The 24,989-nt window shown below is 47.2% G+C and overlaps 1 protein-coding gene across 1 annotated transcript in view; it reads right to left on the reverse strand.

The window, feature by feature from the left end:
- Positions 1 to 7,043: 7,043 nt before the first annotated feature.
- PPP1R14B (protein phosphatase 1 regulatory inhibitor subunit 14B) overlaps positions 7,044 to 24,989 on the reverse strand; it is an 82,826-nt gene continuing 64,880 nt past the window's right edge. The window contains exon 4 of the mRNA XM_069644863.1: positions 7,044 to 7,435. Coding sequence (XP_069500964.1) covers positions 7,367 to 7,435 — 69 coding nt within the window. The 3' untranslated portion in view covers positions 7,044 to 7,366. The remainder of the gene's footprint in view (positions 7,436 to 24,989) is intronic.

The raw sequence follows: 24,989 nt of genomic DNA on the forward strand, positions 1-24,989 counted from the left end.
CACTTTAGTAGCCCAGTGCACTTTAAACATTGAACATGATAAAGATGGTTTTTATCTTTGTACTTATGTTGAATGTGGTGCATGCCCAAAGTGTATGTTTTGTTTATGATGTATTGCGGTTGTCTGACCTTTCCACCTGGAAGAAACGAACAAGATAAAACATGATTGACTATAGCAGCCAAGGGAGATGCTCGGTTGATTTTCCCTCCATTACTAAGCCTGCAGCATGTACGTGCTGTGCTGGCAGCTTTCGCTCTATCCCCCCTGTAACGCCTGTTCACTCTCCTAATTTCTTTCAGTCTCACCATCCTCGTTTGGGGGGTTCCTCCCATGGGCCCTGCCCACCCTACAAGCGATGGGGTGGTTTGGTGGTTGTGTGTCCATGTTAAAAGTAGTCTCCCTTCCCTGGCCTGCCTTTAACCACCCCCTAGACCTAATCCCCCAGCCTCTTCTTTATCCTCACAACCATTTCAAGCAAGTTACACTGCACAATGTTGTTCCGGTCACTCGATCCCTTTACCCCACCGTGCTTTGAAGCGACCTTATGGCTGCATAGGCGCTTTGAAGCCAACCGACAAAACAATCTAGCGAGGTACGCTAAGGATGGTATCACACGGATGTTTGCAGACAGTGCCTACAAACACGTCAACGGTTAAAATGTCAGGAAGATAGCTCGCTTGGAAAATGCACATGCTGTAAAGTACATGTGGGCAATTTGCAGACCGCAGGGCCCTATTCTGGTGCAGTGATGTGTGTGGAGCTTCCAGACACATGTTCCTAGACCTACAGGCTACGTATGGTCTTCCAAGGGGCGCTTCGTCCTTACACCGCTTCAATGTCATACCAATGGCAGTAGGCGCTATATATAAGTCAAATAACATAACCTCTCAGGCAGTTGTCATGCGGTGTACGTGGGCCGGTGTTACTGGTGCACATGCCATACCACTTAATAGCCATTAGAGGTCACTGCTGCATTTGACAGGGATCCGCTTTAAGTGACAATCTCATTGACCTAATCCTCTACGAGTCAAAAGTTAAAGACTCCCCTCATTTTGGAAAACTTTAACTTTGACTTCCATTACTTGGATACCTTAGCTACTCCCTCTTTTACAAGAATTATTAGATATAGGTCTCTCGTATCCTGATTGTTCGTAAACACACGTGGAAGGCCGCTCACTTGATTGGGTCTTTTCCTTGAAGACCTTAGCTAGATGGCTGGAAAGGACAGACCATGCAATACTCACCTATTTATTTATTTATTTATTTGTTTATTTTTTTATATAGCACACTTACAGCCCAGAGGCATGGAGGCGCTGTTACATGAATTTTTGTAAGAGATTTTGATTAAGTGGTTTACAGGCGGCCAGGGAGGTCTCTTGGTTACAAGTACATTGGTCGTACACTGATTACATATATAACAGGTGAGGTCAGTGCATTAGTAAAACAGGTACTTGAAAACGAAAATGATCAAAAGTAAGCACTTAGGTAACCCCTGCTTTAATAATGATGTGGAATTGATTACATCAGAGCTTAAAAGATTAGAACGCAAATGGAAGAGAAATCCAAGCCAATCAATCTGCCTCAAATTAAAATGCCGGCGAGCGAAATATCAAAAATCCACCATGCAAGCCAAGAAAAGGCATTGCCACAAAAGATGGCTTCCACGGCTAACTCTCCCAGAGCTCTGTTTAAATTTCTACATGAACAAACAAGCCCAGTACTCAAATCTGAGACCTCCCTCCACTCAAGATGCCAAATCACGTCCAAACTAAAATGAACAACATTAGGGCTGGCATTTCAGACTTGTCAATACCCTGTAATCGAAGCTGCAGTTCGCCTCTGAATCAGTTTGGTGACCCAACAGGTAATTCCTACCCTCCATCCATCTAATGCACGTCGTCGCTTAGTAGCCGTAGCCGGTTTGAATAGGCTGGTTCAGCGCAGCACCAATACAGAACAGCTATACTCGAGGCAGCTTTCAGTCACTGAGATTATAGATATCATAGCCGGGCTAAAACCTACAAATTCTCCAGGTGATCCGTGCGATGCAATTGTAATTAATGTTGCATGTCACCGCTTCTGGGGGGCATGGTACCTTCCAGAGTTGGCATCATGGTCACATGGGGTAACCATGTGACTGTGGAAATAAAAGGGACGAGCCGTTTCCGGCTCGTCAGTCGATCCACTGCTGACCGGAGCGGGCCACAACAATTAAGACCCATCGCGTGTAGAGACATCGCGCCTGTTACCACGGTGACCATAACTGCATCTTTTAGCACGGCCTTCATCCTGGATATCTTGAAACGCGTCTGGGGGAACCCCCTCTTAAAAAAATACTTCTTTGGTGCCTTAGAGATTTGCCAACTATAGGCCTATTTGTAATGTGCCCTTTATACTTAAAATCCGGGACAAAGCTGCCGAACTACAATTACACATCAAGAAAACCAGGCCTTGTTAGGAGACGCACAGTCTGGTTTCTGACCTTATTGGAGTAGGAAAATAGCGCTTTTGGACGTTAAGGATACATTGCTCATGTTATCAGATGAGGTTCAGGTATGCCTTCCATTCCGCGACGACAGAACTAGGATCGGGAAGGACCTGTGCTTTGGAGGGGTGTCGGTTGCTGGTCACCTGAACAGAAAAAAAGTTTTTCACTACAGCTACCAGAATCCTTTGAGCCTAATTAGACACACCTGCTTAACAGCCTCCCTGATGATTATTTGAGATAAGAAAGCGCTAGGAGGAGAACAACTACAGACAACAGAACTGCAGCTGAGGGATCTAACCCTGTGAATATTTGTCCGTTTTGGGATGTGACCCAGCTACTTACTTTTTGCAACAGGTTTAATTGACCAGGACCGGGAGTGCGCCCCTCACCCACCTTCTTTTTTGTACTGAGAACTAGGATCCAACCTGATCTAAAGTCATGTACTCATTCACCTAACACTGATCTAGTAACGATTTTTTTATTGAAATAAACCGCAATCAATTCTTGCTAAGGGGAACCATAAAAGAGCGATACCAGCCAGTAGTGCTGAACCCCTTATTTGTATTGAAACATTGCATTATCGGTATGGTTAGAAAATCACAGTTAAACACACAATGCTGACAGTAAAGCACAGTTTTTAGAAGCAGGCAACCGGCGAAGAGCAGAGCTCCAACCTTTTCCCTAAGGAGAACCATGCTAAACACCCACATTGCAAATAAGAGCATTTTTTTTTGGGACAGGTGACACGAGAGAGATTTCTATCACTCCAAGTGTAACCCACTAAAGCCTCCCGGAGACAAGCCAAGGAACCCTCAAAAGCAAAGGGCATGTCAGTGTGATCTCCCCTAGGAAGGGGCAGCTGGGGAAGTAGCCACAACACTCTTGTTTAAGTGTAGGTATCATAACAACATTGATAATAAGATTACTAGTCCTTCGCTAGTCGCTCAGTACCCTCCCGGCCACCTATAAACATTGCGAGCCTCCTCCTGCAACTTGCGCCACGAGGACGTCATGTGTCAGATGGGTCTGGGCAGCATGACGTCCCTCTCAAGTGCGTCACATTGTCTAACTTGCCTGCATGACACTGCCACTCACCTCACTGGCCTCCAAGTTCTTTTTTTTCTGTATTGTCTTGGTTTAAAGTAAACCTTTACAATTACATACAAAACAAAAGCTGTAAAGAAACCACAATACATTGTTCTTAAACGAAGAAAAAGAAAAAGAATAAAAGAACATCAGGAAACAAGAAATGGCCGTACATTCCTATACACATTAAAAGAAAAAACATTACAATTTCACTTAATATTCTTAGGTTTTTCATTCACCTTCTCTATTTACCTTAAAACCCCTCAACCTGTCATGTTTCTGAGAGGTTTCGTCTTTAATTACTCCAAGGATTTCAGAGAAGCTGTGATCTCCAGGCCATCTTTTGTGCTATTAATGCAGACGCATCGTTGCCATACTTGATCTACCGGCAAGACCCTCCGGTCCCTGCAATGTGTCTTTCTTGCTTCTGCCAAAGACAAGCAATCTGTGGTCATGTGTCTACTTGTTCCAACACTACCCTCAAGACCACAGAACCTACACTCACTATGATTCTAACTGAGACTTCCAGGCTTCACAAGGATTTCCTTGCAGTACAGCATGTTCCACCTTAATCTGAGGAGTCCATTGCGCATGATTTTATTTGTAAATTGGAACTTAATGAATGAAATGGTTCCCCCGTGTCCAGGTTCTGTTGACAGATGCCGCAGGGAAGGGTACGCATGGAATTGTTACACTGTGTCGCACTAGTCTTTATCAAAGAGGGATCTCTTAACTTTTCCTGGATTTTTTAACAGCAAGCCCATGTCCAACCCCAATTCTTCTACCCTTCTCCCCCACAACCCCATCCAGCCTTCTTCTGCAGGAGTCTGTCGGTGTCTTGATACATTCTGGTTTCACCAATACCGTCTTGTGGCCAATGCTGGATTTGACTTTTATGGACTTCATTGATTCACGGTGCGTCACCCTTTCTCATGGTGGCCCTGAATCATGCTGTTCCCATCTTCATCTTGTATCCTGGCTTGCAACATTATGTGTTAAACCGGACTTCTGCAATTGTATTCGCTCTCCACTCTTGCTTCTCCACTCTTTTTGACTGCTTACTCTCTGTTCCCTCCTCTTCCTTTCTCCCTTTTCCTGTCTCCTCCCCTCCTCCTCTCCTCCCCTTACTTTCTTCTATGCACCTACTCTATCAGAATTGTCCCTGGACCTAGTATGATAGCAGCCTTGTTTGTCTCCTCCCCCCTCCCATTGCTTGTCCCCACCTCCAGCACTATTTGAAATGTCGTCAGGCCTAGTATGATAGTCGCTTGTTTTCTTCCTCCCCTCCTTTCTGCACCCCTCTCCCTCACCTTTTTTTAATCTCCGGCTCTGCCAGGAATGTCGTCAGGCCTAGTACGGTAGTCTCCTGTCTGTTTCCATTTCCTTCCCACTCTCACCCTCCCTTTCTTATCTATGTCTTAGCTCTTGTACTATCTGAAATGTCATCAGGCCGAGTACTATAGTTCATTTCACATCCTTACTGTTCATGGCCTGTAAGCATGTCATTGTATTTACCCTTGTTCCCTCCCTTTCATTGAAGCGCTTTGAAACACACTGTGTATAGGCGCTATATAATTAAACTATCATATCATAGCATGCCTGTTGATGCTGCTGGACCTCTCAGTGGCATTCGATACCATAGAGCAAGACATGTTGTTGAGGCGCCTGAGAGACCTGGCGTTCGAATCGGATCTGGCCACCAGTTGGTTTGGCTCCTTCCTCAATAAAAGATCAAGAATCAAGGTCAATGACTGCTTATCCGGTAAGGTTTCCTCACCGGATAAGCAGTCATTCCCCTTAACTTTAACCTGTGGGGTTCCACAGGGTTCACGCCTCTCGCCTTTGTTGTTTAATGTCTATATGAAGCCCCTACTTGACCAGCTTATTAACCGTGGTGTGTATTTTCAAAATGATGCTGGCGACACACAGATCCTTACTCCTCTCCTGCATCCCAACCCCTCCCCCCCCCCAAGTACCACACACGAGATACGGGCCAACCACAACACACACAAACACAAAACACATATACCGGGTAACTCCCAAGCACCACACCACCCCCCACAGGACCAGCCACGCTGCAAACAACACCCACCACAACATTCAACCACAAAGAATCCAGACACTGAGTCTCACTCTTCCCTTCAGAACAGGCCAGTGCACACAATCAAAGCACACTCAAGAAAACCAACACACACAGACGCCAGTTTCTCCTGGTTCCGCGAGCATCAACGGAAGAGCATAGCTTCTATCCTATTCCTCTTTGATCACTAACCAACCCTGCCCTCTTTCTTACAGAGCCACGTGAGCACCTGGAGACCATGCTGATGGTAGCGGCACGCGGTATTAGTCAAATAAGCAGAACAGAAGTTTCAAATTGACAAGTAATTACAAGAAACATTTATTCTATTTACAATCCATCTTCCAAGCGATCTTCTGAGTGGATGTGTCAAATTCCTGTCCATGAATTCCCAAATCACTAGTGGCTTGTTGAGCTCTCCTCGTTTTCCCCTCAGGATTCCCAATGGTGCCCCTCTATAGCCAGGGCTATCATAGCTGCTAGGGTGGATTATAGCAACAGACTTTACCTGGGTGTAAACAAACATATCACCACCTTCAAAGGCTACACAATATGGCCATGCGTATTGTCCACAGTAGTGGCCATGCGTATTGTCCACAGTAGTGGCCATTGGGATCGTATACTCCTGTTCCAGCAGAAACGCACTGGCTCCCCAAATAGACTTCGATCTTGTTGCTTTATTCGTGACAGCACTTGGACGCCCTTGGGCTTAGGCACTCCATATAAATAAATAAATAAATGTCAGAATCCACTTTAAGATCCTAACACTGATTCCCAAAACCCTGTATGGTTTGGCCCCCACATACTTGAAGGAATGCTTTGCCTGGCATAGCTCGGAGAGACCGCTTAGATCAGCATTGCGCCTGTCGATCCCACTTCCCAGATTCCAGAAACTTATTGTGGTTGGGGGTTCTGACTCTGTGGCGGGGAGGGAATTGTGCAACAGCAGCCGGTCCGGCCACATCCAGGACATTTCAGGAAGAGACTGAAACCCCACCTGGTTTAAGGGGAACCGGTGACCTTGGTGCCTCATGACATGTGCTTGGGTCATGTTTTCCTCTAGGCATCTTGTATTCTTGCTCTTCTCTTTTCTTCTTGGGCCTTCTTTGCGAGCGCTTTGAAACCATGCCGGTAGTAGCGTCTAACCGCTACATTAAATAGAAATAGACATATGCAACACTTTTTACACACGTCCTCGCCAGTAGCTCCTGGAACCCTGAGATTCATGCAGACCCAGTTATGCCATTCGGGAAGGTGGCATGCAAATTCCATGCATGAAGCGAAATGTCAAAACACAGGAATAGGAGGGTCCTCAAAGTACAAACACGCCCCCCCCAAACAATATGTGAAGCCGATCCGGCCCCCGCCAGCCCCAAGAACAGCAGCCAGCAGCACTTCTAAAAAACGGTTTATTTCAAAACTGCACACTTAACTTAGTTAAAAAAAACATCGTTTGCTAAAAAAATACCCCATAAAATAAAAACACGGATTGAAAAAAAAAACTGGTTGAAAAGGGGAGGCCAGGCTGAGAGCAGAGGTGGTCCTGAGCCCCCACCATACAGTCAGGATGCAAGGTCCTTATAAAAAACCCGCCCGGTTGTTGGCCAACCAGATTGTCTCTTTGATTTTGGCAGCCCTGGCAGAGCGGCCGGGGTCTGATATGGCCCAGTGGCGGTGGCACTCCGGGTGTGTGGGATCCCTGCTCGATCACTCGATCACTTCTTCTGCGGTGTGCTCAGCTTCTGCATCCCCCGGATCTTGTCCAGCAGATCCTTCACGAAGGCCTGAAATGACAAAGACTTGGTCAGGCTCAGATTTACCAACAAACAGCTCGAAATTCTTTACAAAAGCCTTCAGTTGAGGGGATGATAAACTGATAAGTCAAATGTTTTCCAGAAAATATAACAAAATTCGCCTAATGTGGTACAAATGTAACCTTAACTCACCTTCCCCCTGGAAGGTGGTAAAGGTGCTGCTCGTATATGGAAACATGCCATCTCTGATTACATGACATTATTAATAACATCACTAATGACTTCATGCAGCCCTAGAAGTAAGTGGTGTTGCTGAGACCCGCCCCAGGATCCCTTCCCTCCCTAAACTCGTTCCTTGTCATGTGTCTAAATGTGCATGTACATGTTCAGGCGACAGTGCTGGTGCTCCTCTGGGCCAGCCTTAGTTCAAATAACCTAGGCATTTATTTGTTTATTTTATGTATTCATAGCAGTGCCCAAATCCCTGAGGCATCAAGGCGCTAGTTACAGTAGAAATGATGTTACAAGGTGTAGTTGCAGGTAGGTTACATTTTCGGCATGAGGCCATGATAGTTAAGTAGCTTTTTCAGCACAGGGCTGAGGTCGTAATCAGTGGTTAAGTTACATTTTCAGCATGGGGCTGAGGTCATCATCAGTGGTTAAGTTACATTTTCAGCATGGGGCTGAGGTCATCATCAGTGGTTAAGTTACATTTCGGTATGAGGCTGAGATCATAATCAGTAGGTAGGTTACATTTACAGCACTGGGTTGAGGTCATAATCAATAGTTCAGTAAACTTTTCAGCTTGAGGCTGAGGTTATAATCAGTAGTTAAGTTACATTTTTTTTTCAGTGAGGTCAATTAGTAGTTGGCTTACATTTTCAGCACAAGGCTGAGTAGGGCTCAAGTCGAGGGTACACGCGGGTGGACGGCGTCCACCCACTATTTTCAGAGGGTGGACGCCGTCCCCTCTGGGTATTTTAGACGCCTGGCCATGTGCATAATAATATAAATTACATTTCATTTTTTAAATCTGCCATCCCCAGGACTAAAACCATGGTCGCAAGGTTAACAGGCTGCAGTCTTCACCATTGCACCAAGTATGCAATGCTCAAGAAAAGGCAGGCAAACACAGTGTTAAAAGCAGACAGGCCAGACCTGGATCTGCGTAACAGAAATACTTTAATTTCATTGGCTGCTAACCAGCCAATTAAATTTGTCAAACACTGAGTGTGGGTGGGTGCAATGGCTCACGAGAGCCAGAAAGGAGAAAAGTGGACTTGTGCGTGCGTGTGGCCTTCCTTGCCTGCTGCCTGGCAAGCAAACACCCCTTTCCTTTGTTTCTTTTATACTTCACCTTTTGTTTGTAAAACGTGTGTTTTTTTAAACTGTTTTGTCCCCCCTGCATCGAGGGGACCGAGAGTCAGGTGGGCTTCTAGGCCCCAGTCTCCCAGGGAGAGGCTGGGGCCTACGAGCTTCAAGTTCAATTTAAAAGTTTCAGGCTAATAATATAATCGAGCACGCACTGGCGACCGTAGCCTGAAGCTTTGCCCGCACTGGCGACCGTAGCCTGGAGCTTTTAAGTTGAACTTGAAGCTCCTAGACCCCGGTCTCTCCATGGATGCAAGACCCGAGCTGCACTGAACATAACATGAGGAGACAGAGGTGGGGGAAACATGAGGAGGAGGTAGAGAAGGATGTGGATTGGCGGGGTCAGGAGAGGTGTTCAACAGGGGGCAGGGCTTTAAGTGGGGTTAGAAATCGAGGGGGGGCCCTCATTTGGGGGCGTGGCTTGTGGGGGGCGTGGCCTAAAACGTACGCAAATCGTAAGGTATGCACACACATATATATGCATGTTATATATCTGTGTGCGTACCTTACTATGGTTTGTGTACTTTGCAAGCCATCTTTTCTAAACATAGAAATATTTATTTCTATGTTTAGAAAAAATGGCTTGCAAAGTACACAAACCATAGTAAGGTACGCACACAGATATTATAACATGCATATATATATGTGTGTGTGCATACCTTACGGTTTGCCTACTTTTCAGGCATTTTTTTTTTTTTAACATTTCGGTTTTATGAAAGATGGCTTTGAAAGTACACAATTCAAGCCATCTTTTATAAAACTTTGACTACGGACAAAATTGTCCGTCGGCAAAGATTTATAAAAGATGGCTTGAATTGTGTACTTTTCAAGCCATCTTTCATAAACCTCGAAAAATGTCGAGGAATCCCCAGGTTCGCCGAGGGTTAAAGACGCCTCGGCGACCTGGGGAAACAAAGGGACAGTAACTGCCTCTGGTGACCCCTCGCGCGAGAGGTCACCAGAGGCAGTTACTATGACTTACAGAAGTGGCAGCCAGGCACAGCATCGCTGTGGTTGGCTGCCACTTCTGTCAGATGCCTGACTTCATGGCAGGCGCATCTCCCGTCGCGGCTGCCGCCGCGACGGGATAATGCATCCCGCCAATGTTGCGTGCAGTGGAAGGGGGGGCCCCGGCAGGGCCCCGGCTCAGTCCCACTTTTTGGAGACTGCCGGGGCCCGGCCCCGGCAGGCCCCGGCCCACTTAAAGCCCTGACAGGGGGGGTGGCAGGGCGTGTTCAGACCCACTTTACACTGGCATAGCTAGTGCTCCTATACGTCCTCCAATTACGTTTTATTGTTCCTATACTTTTATTTTAAAAAGAAACCGTTCCAGAATTGTTTCGTTTTAAAATAAAAGCGTAGGAAGAAGTGAAACTTGCACTTTCAGTGCACTGCACTGAGCGTTCCCCTAAACAGCAGGATCATGTGTTTTGGGGTTTGTATTCTGCGTGTGAGGGGTTGGGGGTGTGGCAATGGGGTTTGTGACGAGCAGTGTCGGTCAGTAGGGAACACAGTTTCACTACTTATTTTCGTACACTTTGACCTCTGACTGACTTCCTATAATTAAAGGTGCTGCACCTCTGTGCAGTAGGATTTTCTGGCCCTGGTAAGGACTTTTTCAGAAGATATGTATTACCCACAGTGGAAGAGCAGTGCTTGATTTATGGGAGTCCAGTCCTTTTTTCTATGGAAAGTCTCTCTTGGGGTTACCAGGCCAACGGCATTTATCCGAGGAAAGAAAGCGCTGTGGCAGGATGAGAGCAGTGCAGGCCTGTTCCCTTGCAGGGAAAGGGTTGCCTAAATACACCATTGCACGTGAGGGGAGCACTGAGCGTGCAACTGCAAAACAAAGGGGTGCATGGGGGATACCACCACAGGAAAGTAACGAGAATGGGCTTTGCCACTGCAGGCAAGAGGGGTGCACAAATAATTACGGGGGGCGGGCAGGGAGGGGGCCTTATGGAATGCTACACATGAGACATGATGACATGTCACTGCAAGAATGAGGTACAGCTCTCATCCCATCACGGATTTGTTGGGGGTTGCCTGATGTTGAAATGCCTGTTCAACTTCAACTTTGAATTAAATACATTGCACAAGGTGAATTTTGTGCATGGTCTCATTGTGAATATGATGCTAACTGTACAAACCTGGTATTTTAAATAGCACCGTTTTAAAAAAAAAAAACACTGAATTGTGATTTTCAATTGCATGTGATATTTATGGCACAGTGGTTGAAAAGTGCTGTATGGAGAAATATGGATTATGTACTTCATGCAGCGCAATCTATGTACCACGTGTAGTAAATAGCCTGCGTTACCCCAATTCACTATAAAATGGCATATCCCAACTCATAATAAGGGGACATTTTAAAAACAGGAGCTTTTCAAAATATATTTCTTATCAAAAACCTCTGCTTGTCGGGTGTCATTTATTAGTAAACAGCAAAGCATCAGAGCAGCAGCACCAGCCTCTCCTAAGCAACGCAAACCCCACATGCTCAAACCCAACGCAGCACCTCCGGTTTCACAACTTCACTCTCCTTCTTAACTCACCCCCACTGTTCCTTTCAGAACCAAATGCTAAAAGGTTGTCAAAATGGCAGCAGTCGCCCCATAAACTGCCCTGTTGAATACATCACTGCTATGTCCATATTGAGTCCTTAGCTGACAAAAAAAGAAGGTACATTGAGGGGCAGGGATTCCAATGGGGCTCCAGCTCTGAGTGATGGCTAGAGGAGGATAGAAGACATCACTCCTCAGCTCAAGAGAGGGGTGCTAGCATTGAAGGAGAGAGGGTGACGTGGGAAGGACCACTGCAGGGCAGTGAAGGAGAAGATATTTCATCTGGGGAGCGTGGTACATGGCAGATAACCCTGTAGTAGTGATTTCAGTTTAACTGATTCATTAGTAAAGCGCCTTTACATAAGGAACCACCCTGGAGAACCTGCGTCTAGGCGCAGATCTATTATAAGCATCAAACAGATAAGAAGATACAGCATATCAAACGGTGAGCACAAATTATAAGAGACAGGTTTGAATTTGTTCTGAAATACTTCCAAAGAACTCACTACGTGAATTTCCATAGGCAGTCGATTCCACGGTTTGGAACTTGCCACAGGAAAACATCTGGATTGGACAAGCTACCTCTATTTTCTGGTCTAAGGCTTGTAGTTGACTTGTCCTATGTTAAGAGGGACTACATGTAAGATGTAGCAAACTCATGCTTGCATTTGAAAACGAAGCATAATATCTTAAAGATAATCTGTTGATGCACAGGAAGTCAATAGAGTCCTTGACGATAGGGGGAGATGGAACAGAACTTGGGAAGGTGAAAAATAAGACAGACTGCTCAATTTTGCACCAGCTCATCAGTTAATCCTACATACAGCACGCTGTCATTTGTTTATTTATTGTATTTATTCAATTGTTTGTTTACAACGCGCTTAATACCCGAGTTAGCGCGAATCCGGGATTCAAAAGTCTGCTGCTCTTTGCCCATTGCCCCTGTGCTATCCTCTGTTCACAATCCCGGTAGCAGTTTATAACCCAACCTCTGAGACGTACTCAGGGGTGACTGGCCCATTGGGAACTCGAGAGATTTCCCGGTAGGCCTCTGCACCCTGGGCCTCTTTTGTGTGGTATTTCTAAATTTTACCATAGGAAAAGGGTTGGGCATGCTGAAAATATGTAATATGGGGCACTTTAAAATTATTTCCAGGGCCTCTTTTGGCTCCCAGCCCAGTTCACCCCTGGCTATGGCCTGCCATCAATTGTCACACGCTCTTCCATGGACTCCATTTTGCGGAGGAAATCAACGTCTCCAAGCACAGGCCACTGAGGCATGGGTGGGGGCTCGCAGAGCAAAGTGAATTGTAAACATTGAATTCAATTAACGCGTAAGTAAATGAAATGGGAGGTTGATAATGAAATTGCAGTGATGTTATATATTCAATGGTTCATGCCAAGGGTGACAGAATCATTTTCAGCCTGGGGTTGCTGGTGTCTAGGGTCATCTCACAAAACTCACAGGGTTTGTAAGCAACCGTTACTACTAAGCCCGGAGGTGTACAAGAGCAAACCACTTCATGGATTTGCGGCAGGAAGAATGCAGCTGTCATGCTTACCTTCCACAGATCCTGCAAGGACTGTGCTTCAGCTTCTACATTTCCCTAAGGTACTAAATGAGTGCCAAGGCCCTGCGACATTAGAACATTGGCCCCCCTCAACCTTTAAAATGATATGGACTTCTTTTTGGAGGGTGCAGCTAATGTTTCACACTTGTAAATAGGGTGGGCATGGTACAGAAAGCCGTGCAACAGGAACAGGGGATCAGCAGTGTACAGAAGCCCACTCCCTAGATTGTAAGTTTTGAAAAGGCCACTTAATTGCAAGGCAAAAGAGCTCAGCTTGAGCATCTGCCATATAATCTAAGGGTGCCCTAACCAAGAAAACTGTACAAAATTCACCCAAACTAGCCTCCTCTCCCCCTTAAACAATTCAACCTTTCCTCCATGACTTCTGACCCCCTACCACCTCCCTCCCCCCAAAGTCCCCTTTAACGTCTTGCTGACCAATAGGATCTCCTGTGGGGCAGAAAAGGTTCCTGTTCAGAAACCATGAAACTATGAGGCCAATTCACAAAATGGCCTGCTGGACATACCCTGCCTACTTGCAGTTTTTTTTTTTAATGCAGCATGTGTACTGTGTGCTTTTGTTCCTCGAGATTCCGGCACGTACATTGCTGTGACTCATGCTCCATGCCTGTGAATCAAGAAAGAGGTGAGCAGTAAAACCGAACTAGCCTGTAGGTAAGCAGAGTCTGGGGTGTGTAAGACAAGGACCCCGCTGCCTGGAGGTGAGGCTAAACATGTCAGCTGCGAAACCACAGGAGTGAGCAGAGTAAAGTTTGGGACTCACCACCACTTTGAGGGGAGGGTTTGCAGCTTCCAACCCACCCGTAATGCCCACCTATACCATTGGGATGCTTCCACTAAAGCAGCAGGAGACTGCCCCCCGGGGGCACAGCCACACTTGTTGATATGCTGCAGGCAGACTGAGGTACTCCGCCCGCACCCTTTATACAGCGTGTGTGATTATGCCTTTGTATTCCTTCATTCGTACAGACCTTTATGTGGACTCAAAACCCTCACTTTAATTGTCTATTTAAACAGCGGGGTACAACATTTATTTATTGTCTCTAATCACTCCTTTCCAAGGCAAACTCCTGGAAAAGCTGGCCATCTCCTAGCTTAATCCTCACACTGAATCTCGTGGTTGTCTCCATGACCAGTCTGGCTTCAGAGCAGCCAGAAGCATGGAAACTGCTCTCCTGAACATCCGTGAAGACCTGCTCTCTAACCTTGATGCTAATCCCCCCTCTGTGCTCATCTTACTCAGTCTCTCTGCTGGTTTTGACATGGTCAACCATGCCATCCTGCTCAATCGCCTCCGTGATAACCTGTGTATCACCGATCAGGCCCTGGCCTGGCTGACCTCGTTCCTCTCTGATTGACCCTCCCAGGTCCGACTTGGGTCCTTCCTTTTCTCTATATCACTCTCTACCTGTGGTTTTCCTCATGGGTCTACCCTCTATGCAGGGCTGTTCAACCAATATGTGACACCTCTCGGCCACCGCATTGCCGCTCTCTGCTCCAACTTTCAGTGCTATGAGGATGACACTCAGCTTGTTTTCAGGCTCCCCTCTGCCACCTCTTCCTCTTCTCGGACTGTCTGTCTGCTATCCAGGAGTGGTGTGTTACCAACGATTTCTGCCTTAATGCCAGTAAGATGGAGATTCTCCTCATCGGCACACCTGCACCCTTCTTTCCTGTCACTCTGGCAGGCCTCCCTTGGCCCTCTTCCTGCTCCCACCTGTGAGGCTAAGAACCTCTTCGACTCCACCTTCTCCATTTCTCCTCACATCTCTGATGTCTTTAAGAAGTCAAACTACCAACTTCACCTCCTCAGAGGTATTCTTCCTCTCCTTCCCCAGATGCTCACTGTCTCTAGGGCTCTGGTTCTCTCTAGGCTGGTCTATTGCAACAGCCTCTTTCTAAATCTGCCTACTTCTACTCTCCGCCCCGTGCAACTCATCCAACACAGGACTGTGAGACTTGTCCTCGGCTTCAAGCCCAGGGATCGTATCTCTCCAGCACTGAAATCTTTGCATTGGCTCCCAGTGGCTGCAAGGATTAGGTTCAAGACCCTCTGCATTGTCCACAAGGCCTTCTGGGGCCTGGGTCCTCAATACCTCCAACTGTCTCCAATTTTGCTAAGATTCTCATCTCATCTTCAGCGTTTACTGGTCTGTTCAACTGTACTTCTCTTCTTTTTGGTCTTCCTGCATCTCATCTTGCTCCTTTTCGCTTCATTTATCATTCTTCTAATCAAGTTCTTTGTACTCTTGCTCCTCGACATGCAATCACTTCTGCCCTCCACTCCTTGCATTGGCTTTCTTTTGAAAATCACATATTTTCTTAATTCTCTTTGTATTGTTTTTAAGTGCCCCATATCTTCTGTAGTTTCTTGTTCTTCTCCAGCTTGTTCACTTTGTTCTGAATCTTTTTCTGTCGGCTGTTTTGTTCATTTGCTCTTCTTGCTCCACTTCCCTTGCTCTTCCTTCTATTTATTATTTTCAAGTCCTGTTTAAAAAACATATCTCCTTGTTGATCTTTGGTTTTCTGTTTATCTGTTCATGTAAATTGTACCATTGATTACTCTGTACAGCGCTTGGGCGATGAAGCGCAATAGAAGTTCAATACAAATACAAAAAATAAAATAATGAAATAGGTATTTCTTGCTCCTGGGTGAGTGTTTGTGTCTGCTGAACTGTAATAAATACCATAGTCCCAATTCCTGCATAAAGCCTTTTTTTGGTTTGGGTGAAACAAAACAGAGTCTGTGTCGACTATGTTTTCTGTGGCTTGGATGCACCACAGGAAATGCAGTGTACTGGGCCATATGTGTAGTAGCCTGTAACAAGGGCACATCGCAACGGATGTGACTTCTGGCGATGGCATTTCCGGTGATGTCACTTCCGGTGATGTCACTTCCCCTTGCCGATGCAAATGAGTCCCCCCACTTCTTTTTTTAGGACTTGACCCTTGAGGCGGAGGTCATAATCAGTATTTAAGTTACATTTTCAGCACAAGGCTGAGGTCGTAATCAGTAAAGTAACATTTTCAGCAGGAGGCTGAGGTTATAATCAGTAGTTAAGTTGCATTTTCAGCACATGGCTGAGGTCATAATCAGTATTTAAGTTACATTTTCAGCACAAGGCTGAGGTCGTATTCAGTAAAGTTAAATTTTTAGCATGAGGCTGAGGTCATAATCAGTAGTTAGGTTACACTTTCAGCATTGGGCTGAGCTCATAATCAGTAGTTAGGTTACATTTTCAGCACTGGTCTGAGGTCATAATCAGTATTTAAGTTACATTTTCAGCACAAGGCTGAGGTCATAATCAGTATGTCCCAATAGGTGATCAGCAAATGGCTAATGGTCCAGGCCCGTGGGTAGCCGGCACATTACAGCCGGAGTTTGGGCTCCAGGAATAAATGGGTGAAAAAACAAGAACATTATGCAGTCAGCAGAGTGAGGGGTGAGCAAGTGACTCCAGCTGTTAGGGTAAGGTAGGGTGGCCGGCTGGCGCGTAGGACTGAAGCGGAGAAGGAGCGGGAACGGCAAGCAGTAGAGGAGGGCCAGGAATGACGCATGCTGGCAAGGCCGCGCACAGCAGGGCTGGGGACTACATCCGGTGCCAGGGGTAGATGAAGCAGGGCTTATGCTGTGGCTGCATTTGGCACCTGTACATCGTGCCCCAGGGTTTCCCAATTAGTATGCCACCCTATTCATCATTGAGCATCTTTTAGTGCCCTTTGAACGACTTACATGCGTTATCTCAAAAAGGCCTAGACTTTTGCCTACCCATTTATCCTCCAAAACCTTGGTCTTCCCCAACCCAAACTATGGCCGATCCTTTTCCACTCAGCCAAAGTATACTGGGGGTTTGCTTATTCTGGCCACTGTTAAACCCGCTGTATGCAGCACTCTACACACCCAACACAAGACACTTCCTGGATGGTAAGCTCGAGTAATTTGGGAGGTGGGGCTGCGGGGAGGGGGGAATCAGCTGTCCTTTTGGCAATACTTCAAATGGGATGAGAAATCGATGAGGGGCTCTAACAAGGGGCGCGACCTGATTTCGGGGTGCGAGGCGGCAGCCCAATGTGGGGGACTGTGCAGATATCAATGGCAATGTTTGCTCGGCCCACGGGGAGCAACAGCAGCCAGTAGGATAAAAGGGCATCGGTCCTCAGCGGTATAACGGAGGGGCCATTAATTTGCCGCAGTAACACGCTCACCTGCTGTCGCGTGCTGGCGAGCTGCAGTAGACTGCATACAAGCCCCAAGAGTGAACCGGCAGCTGGGGATTTCCTTCTGATGCACCGCTGAGGGCCTGGATATAGGTCTATGTCTATGTTTATAAAAGACGGCTTGAAATGTAGGCATCTTTTATAAAGCGTTGAGGACGGACAAAACCCAAGGTGGCTTTGTCCGTCGACAAAGCTTTATAAAAGATGCCTTGAATTGTGTATGATTCAAGCCGTCTGTTATAAACATAGAAATATTTCTACGTTTATAAAATATGGCTTAAACGTACACAGTTGAAGGCGTCTTTTATAAAGCCTTGCCAAAGGAGAAAGGCGCCTCGGGCTCAGTGATCTCTGCTCAGAGCAGATAGATCACAGAGCCCGAGGCGTCTTTCACCCTCTGAGAACCTGCGTGCTCCGTGATCTAATCTGCATATTAGATCATGGAGCCCGCGGGTTCGCTGAGGGTCAGTGACCTGGCGAGGGAAAACTAAGGGAGTCGAGTTTCCTCTGATGGCCCCTCAGATGAGAGGTCATCAGAGAAAGTTACAGTGACTGTTGGAAGTGCCAGCCAGTCACAGCAACGCTGTGCCTGCCTGGCACTTCTGTCAGCTTGCCTGACGTTAAAGTGGCGGGCGCATCTCCCGTCGCGGCTGCGGCGGGATAATGTGTCCTACCATGGCGTGGTGGGAACGGGGGCCCCAGCAGGGCCAAGGCTCAGCCCCACTTTTTGGAGACTGCCGGGGCCCGGCCCCTGCAGGCCCCGGCCCACTTAAAGCACTGCCCACAGGCTGGGCAAACAAGGCCCGATTGATGACCACCGCCTCTGCCCAGTGCAGACTCCCCCCGCCCCCCCACCCCCGCCACGTCGGGCTGCTGCTCCATACTTATTGGACACATGGAATAAGCACGTTTCACGTTTTAACCATGTGATTGCGACTGAAGACTGCACACAGAGGAGCTCATTTTTCTCCAGAGCATATAATGTTACTGCAGGGAGCGGTTACGTTACCGCAGGCGGCTCCCCGCTGCCAACTTCGGGGTGCAAATGTAAAGGGCAAAAGGCGGCGTGCATAGTGAGTAAAAGCTGCCTGCGAGCATGGCAAGAGGGGCTCACAAATTAAATGAAACCCTCCCCGACATGCTCACAGGTCGGGAAGTGTTTAATTTCAACTGGGAATACTGCTGGTGAGAAGTGATCCCAATTGAAATAAACCCTGCCCGACAGCATGTCTTTTAAAGCCAAATGGGCCACAGGGATTGGTGTAGGCTAAGCCTACCTTAATGAACCAATCCTGGGTCCCCACCAACAATCTCCTGTATGCATGAGGTCATAATCAGAGTGCTTTGAAACAGGAAAGGTAAAGGGGTGAAAATGTAATACTAAGTCCCACCTCTCTTCCTGTCTGTTGTGGATCAAAGGGTCTCTCTATTTAATACAGCTCTCTGTGGTTCCTGATTAAAGCGGCAAGTCTCCCTTGAAGCTGCAGCGAGAACAGACTTTGTCTCCATCAATCCACATACCTTCTGAATGGGGTCCCCCTTTGGGGGTTTCCTACTGTAAACACATAGTCCCAGCATGACAGGTCACTGCCCTTGATACTGAGAGGTGAGAGCTGGTTTCAGGTTGACACAGTCCATATCAAAGATCGTTGGGGGTTTCTGTCCTCTTTGTTAAACTCTGCAGCCAGGTCCCATGTGGGCCTTTTTAAAGTATACTCTATTAGAATGTTAATTATGTGAATTGCTGCCACCATCTGCAGAGGGTAAACAAACGGCAGGGTAGATCCCTGGAGGCTTTGATTGTTAATTAGGCTGGCCATGGCATGAGGAAGGTTTTAGCCCTCCCTCTTCTTAGATGCATGATGTACTCTTGTCTGTCATATCCCAACTAAAAAGGACAGGGGGGGTGGCGCCTCTAGGCTGTGTGCACCCAGGGTACACAGGTCTGTGTGTATGTTGTGCAGTAAGCATAGGAAAAGCTGTGCGGATTAGCCCCACACATTTTCCGGGAGGTGGATCACCCATCATTCAATTTCATTTAAAATTTCAAAAAAGCCCAAGCGGGCGTACACCCTGTGTGGGAATTGCCAAATTCCTCACAACTGACTGTAACTATTTCTCTTTTGAGACTAAGAAGGTCCCCCCAGAGGCTCAGTTTCTTGCTGAGAAGTACTGGACTGAACATTCTGTGGTTCTATGGTTCCTTCTATTTCGATATCACAAAGCAGGTCTTTTAGGGCTTGGGTGATTGTTGCAGGAGCTGGTCTGACCTTGTTTCGTGTTCTTTGCGATGAAGAACACACATTCCACTTCTTTAGAGAAAACCTTGCAGTGGTCTTGAGTCATGCTCTGGCAGGTTTCTGTCTCCAGGCACATCACCTGTTCTCTGCTGCAGGGATCTAACTCCATGTTGAGTCTACTTTGTTGTGGCATCACAGGTGGCTGGGACATGTTCTGTATAGTATACCTTCCATGAATCCTTTAAATGTTATGGTGCAAGGTTTCTAGCCTAAGATCTGCCCAGACACCACCAAACACTCAAGATAAGACGTTCACTGTTTTGGCACAGGCTTTCTCCTGGACTACCATCTTTTTACGGTGATCGAGCAGGATCACAGATCTGAGTCAGAGTCCACTGTCTGCCGGATTGCGTTGACATCAACTGTCAGCATGAAATGTGGCTCAAATGATGTGCCCTCGCTGTCACCAACAGTGAGCGGTTTCTGTCTTTGCTGCTGCGAGGATGTGATGCAGCTTTTGCTGGTAGACTTTGGTGAAGTGACCCCGTCTGTATTAATTTCCCTATCCTCCGTCTCGGGAGGAAAGCTCAGGGGCAACGTGCTCGCCTTGGAAGCAAGATGACATGGAGCACCACAGGTTCGATCCCCGGGTCTGTGCTTAGAAACCTCTGGGTATTAAACGTGTTATAAATAACCCATCATATCATATGAAGTTCACGGTCACAGCGGAAACAGGTTCTCCGCTGCACGGTCCTGTCATCTTCTCTTTTCTGCCTGTTCCACCCCTCTCTACTCATGCATTCCTCCACCCATACAGTATTGATCAAAAAAGTGATTTGGTCAGGATGTTCTGCAGTTACCACTTCCCTCTTCGTTTCTTTGGGTGCTGTAGTTTCTTCATCCACCCGGGCAATGGTGAGAGGATCTTCAGATGAAAAATCCTTGGCATGTTCTAATTCTTTTCGTCTTTTGAGATTGTTGGTGTGGCCTGCCTGCATGTTGGCAGCAGTGTTATCCCCAGCTCCCGCTGGCTTGCCACATAAGCCTTTACAGGCACGATGAGGCTGTGGCTTCGGGTGTGGCATCCTATTCTAGGCAGTTGAGGTGTTGTTTATACGCACAGCGTTTGCCCAATCTCCACATCGTGCCTTCTATCATCGTCGCCTCATGGTCCCATGGGGGGAAGGATCTCTTTCCAGCCAGCAAATACTCTCTGGCTCTTCACCTTGGGGCAGTGGTCTTCAAACTATGGGGTAGCCCTCATAGGGGGGCCCGAAGGATGGCCAGGGGCGGCTCCAGGCTCTTCAGAAGGGGAGTAGTGTGAGAGCTTTTAATGATAATGATGTGTTATTTATTTAGTGCTTACGTCTACACGCTATACATAGAACATATATACATTCAACGTCACCCAACCGGAGTTGGTATTCATCTACCACCTTCAGAAGGAGGAAAGGCTGAGTTGGCCTTGCCGGGATTCGAACTTGCATATCTACCAGAGCTATAATAGAAAATATGAACAGATATGGCATGGGGGGGGTGTAACAATATTTTTACTCAAGGGGGGTGGAGGGGCTCAGCATAAAGCCGTTTGAATACCACTGCCTTAGGGTGTTCAGAAGCATTGCTTTTTTTCCCCCTCTATGGGGCATACTTTGTGCCAACTATTGCTTCGTTGTACTTTCTTTAAGCCGGGGAAGCCACTGTCTCCATCGAATGAAGACTCTCTCTGGCCTTGCGAGACGCTGTGGCTGTTGAGTGTCTTCCTGCATGTTGGCTGGCTGCACAGTCACTCTGCATGCATGCACTTTGCATGTCATTTCGTCCACCTGCATGGTTGGGACGGGAAATGCCAGATCCCATCCTCGTCGCCACTGTACGGATATGTGCGTGCAGGTCAAATGAGGAAGTCCTTTGTTTAAACTTCCCTGTAATTAACGAATAACCGCAGGAACCATGCACAAAGATAACGCAGATTCAGAAGAGAGAGCAAGCTTAGTTTAGGGGTGCAAGAACTCCTCACCAGTAATGCAACGCCCATCCGTGCTGCCCTCCTTTGCCTAGAGCATGTCCCAATGTTACACCATTTCTCCCGCAACCTGGAAGGACGCCGAGTAAGGCAGGATACTACATTGTGCCCCAAACCCTGATAGACAACTGAGCTGGTGATGCAGTTGTAACTTATAAGTAAGGGGCCAACAGACAATCGACCAAGGAGCTGGAGATCCTTCGATATGCCAACTGGAGATCCTGAGATATGCCGCCAACCGGAGATCTTTCAATATGCCAACTGGAGTTCCTGCGATATGCCAACTGGAGATCCTTTGATATGCCAACTGGACATACTTCGATATGCCAACTGTAGATCCTGCAGTATGCCAACTGGAGATCCTGAGATATGCCAACTGGAGATCCTGAGATATGCCGCCAACTGTAGATCCTGCAGTATGCCAACTGGAGATCCTGAGATATGCCGCCATCTGGAGATCTTTCGATATACCGCCAACTGGAGATCTTTCGATATGCCAACAACTGGAGATCTTTCGATATGCCGCCAACTGGAGATCTTTCAATATGCCAGCTGGAGTTCCTGCGATATGCCAACTGGACATCCTTTGATATGCCAACTGGAAATACTTCAATATTCCAACTGTAGATCCTGCAGTATGCCAACTGGAGATCCTAAGATATGCCGCCAACTGTAGATCCTGCAGTATGCCAATTGGAGATCCTGAGATATGCCGCCAAGTGGAGATCCTTCTATAGGCCAACTGGAGTTACTGCGATATGCCAACTGGAGATCCTGCGATATGCCAACTGGAGATCCTGCGACATGCCAACATTCAAAACCACCAGAAGAGCCTTACTTTTGAGAGAACCAAAAGCAAGTCCCAAAGCATACAGTCAGTTGCTGAGGCCCTGAACACAGAATGAAACGGCATTGTGGGTTAACTTCAGAGGACTGCAACTGAAGTGAAAGTTGTGACCTGCATAAACCGGCATTGAGCCGGTAAGTAGTCCACCCAATTTGTCAGGCTAGGACATTTAAAGCAGAGTAAATAAGCAGTGAGCATAAGATAGTCAAAGAACACCCTGCCGTTAGCGGTTGAAGGAAAAGCCTGAGGTTGAGAAGCCAACTCCCAGATTGAGGGATGCAGTGGTAACAACTATGTGGAAGCTGGTGTGTGAGGGGGTGGGCGGGTGGGGTGGGCCCTCTGAGGGGGGAGGGCAAAATCCAAGGCGGGACCCCTCAAATTCCAATGATAGCCACTTCACAGCGAGGGATGGACTGGCCTGTAGGGAACTGTGGAGATTTCCCAGTAGGCCTCTGCACCCAGTGCCTCTTTTGTGTGGTAACCTATTTTACTCCCAAATGTCCTCATAGGGAAAGAGTTGGGCTTGTTGAAAATGTGTAATATGGGGCCACACTGAACATTATTCCCAGAGCCTCTCTTGGCTCCCTGTCCACCCCTGCTCAGAGTCGAGAATGGCATGACAGATTCTGCACTCAGTGACCTGCCAATACATGTGTTGGTGATCGTTTGCCATGCCTCACTCAGCAGTGGGATTGGGGGCCATTTCCCACTCGCCGTGAAATTCCCACCTGCGGAGCACACCATTGTTGCTCAAGTGGCGCTTTCCAAGTGTATGAGAGGTACAACTTTCAGATGCTGGGATAATCTTGCTAGCATGGCATTCCAATAGATACTTAGTTACAGCACATTTTCCTAAATGGAGAAGTGGCCAGTAATTGGCTGGGCATCGGTTCTTTTTTGTGGGAATTGTGACAGGAGCCGGGGCTTGAGGAAGCCTAGCAGAGCCTATGCAGGATTCCTGTTCGTTTCAGGACCGCAAGGGCTCACATGCAGAATCACCAGAGTCCAGAGGACTGCGCCCTGCATGGGCCCGATTATCAAGCATTTGCACGAGTTCTAAAAAGTGAGCAAATACCTTGATAATATAGAATGGAGCAAACCATTTTTGTCACAATCGATATTATCTCAAAACATTTGCACCGGGGCAAAAATAAATCATACTGTATCTTGAACTATGTTTGATGCATAACATAAAATGAAATCTGTTTGCTACATTTCCTGTCATGTAGCTCATCAAACATAGTAAATAAACCAGTCTGTTTCCTTTTTGCCCTTGTGAAAACATGTTAAGGTAATACAAAATGTGGCTAAATGTCTTTGCTCCATTTCCAATTATCTAAACAGTAAAATCACTGCTAAACTCTTTTGCGCCACTTTTTTTGCACCAGTGCAAAGCTTTCATAGTGTGGCCTGTGATCTAGGGGTTCCAGGTCTTAAAATTGTGGCAAAAATGGCCGTGTATGCAAAATATTGCGGCAAAAATGCTGTGGTTTTGCCGCCACAATCATGTAAAGGATGCAGGGGATACCGCGCAACCCCAGGACCCATTATACCATTTAAGGGGAGCGGGAGACACCCCCGCAACCCCTGCTCCCCGTAAATGGTGTAATGGGGTACATACACCTTTACTGGGTCAAACCACAGCATTTTTGCGGTGATTTTTTTAACTGGCACATTTTTGCCGCTATTTTATTACCCGATACCGATCTATGTTGTGCCCATACCGAGGCCCAGGCGCAGGGGAGTTGCTAGGTCTGGAAAAGACCCCGGGGCTAAGCTGATGTTGGAACTGTTGGGGCTGGGGGCTAGCTAGTCTTTTGGCTGTAGCTCCTGAGATTCTATCCGGGGCTACAACCAAAAGATCAGGGGCTATAGCCCCCTTAGCCCCCCCCTAGCAACGCCCCTTGGCCAGGCGTTTTTCTGGTGCAAATGAAGGATGCTCTAGCGAATCGCTTCCTTTGCGCTAGAAAAACATGGAACCTGATTCATGGAATTTTTTGCGCGCTGAAAAGTGACTCTGCGCTCTTTTCAGTGAGCAAAACTCCTTTTGCTGATTCCTCGTCTTTGGGTGCCGTTGAGCGCTTTGCACGACACTCCACGTAAAGTGTGGGATGTGCCAATACAAAGAAATAGGGGGCGAAACATGCATGTACCCCATTCTCCCAGCAAAATGAGAACGAACAAGGAATAATGTGGGTGCGTTGAGGGACGGGCCACGCAAAGAAATTGAACGCCCAGTCAAGCACAAACCCAACCGAATTAAATGGATTCCAACTGCAATTTCACAGCACGAAAAGTCACACGCAAACCTTGTGACCTCACCGCCACATGATAGTATGCGCAAAGCACTATGCGCGTAGGAGGCAATGTGCAAAGGTAAGGTTTACATAGCAATTGAGGGGTGACGGTACATAGTTGAGGTGCTGCTTGGTTTTAGGGGTGATCGTACGCAGATTAGCGGGGTGCTGCCTTGAATTACAGAGGTTCATAGTCAGATTACTCGGGCGATGCCATGAGTTACGAGAAATGGAACGTAGATCATTGGAGTCCAGTTTTTGGTTATGGGGGTTCAGACTCAGTCTGCCAGGTTGCTGCCTTGGTTGGGAGGTGGGGGGGGGGCGGCCAGCAGTATTACCAGGGTGCGGGATGGTGGGGAGATTGAGAAGCTAGGTGCAAAGGTTGGTATGTGTTGCTGGTATCGGTTTGCGTGAGGACGTGTTGTGGGA

The sequence above is a fragment of the Ambystoma mexicanum genome, chromosome 2p, assembly GCF_040938575.1.
Source record: "Ambystoma mexicanum isolate Mex_15411 chromosome 2p, UKY_AmexF1_1, whole genome shotgun sequence".
Lineage (NCBI taxonomy): Eukaryota > Metazoa > Chordata > Amphibia > Caudata > Ambystomatidae > Ambystoma > Ambystoma mexicanum.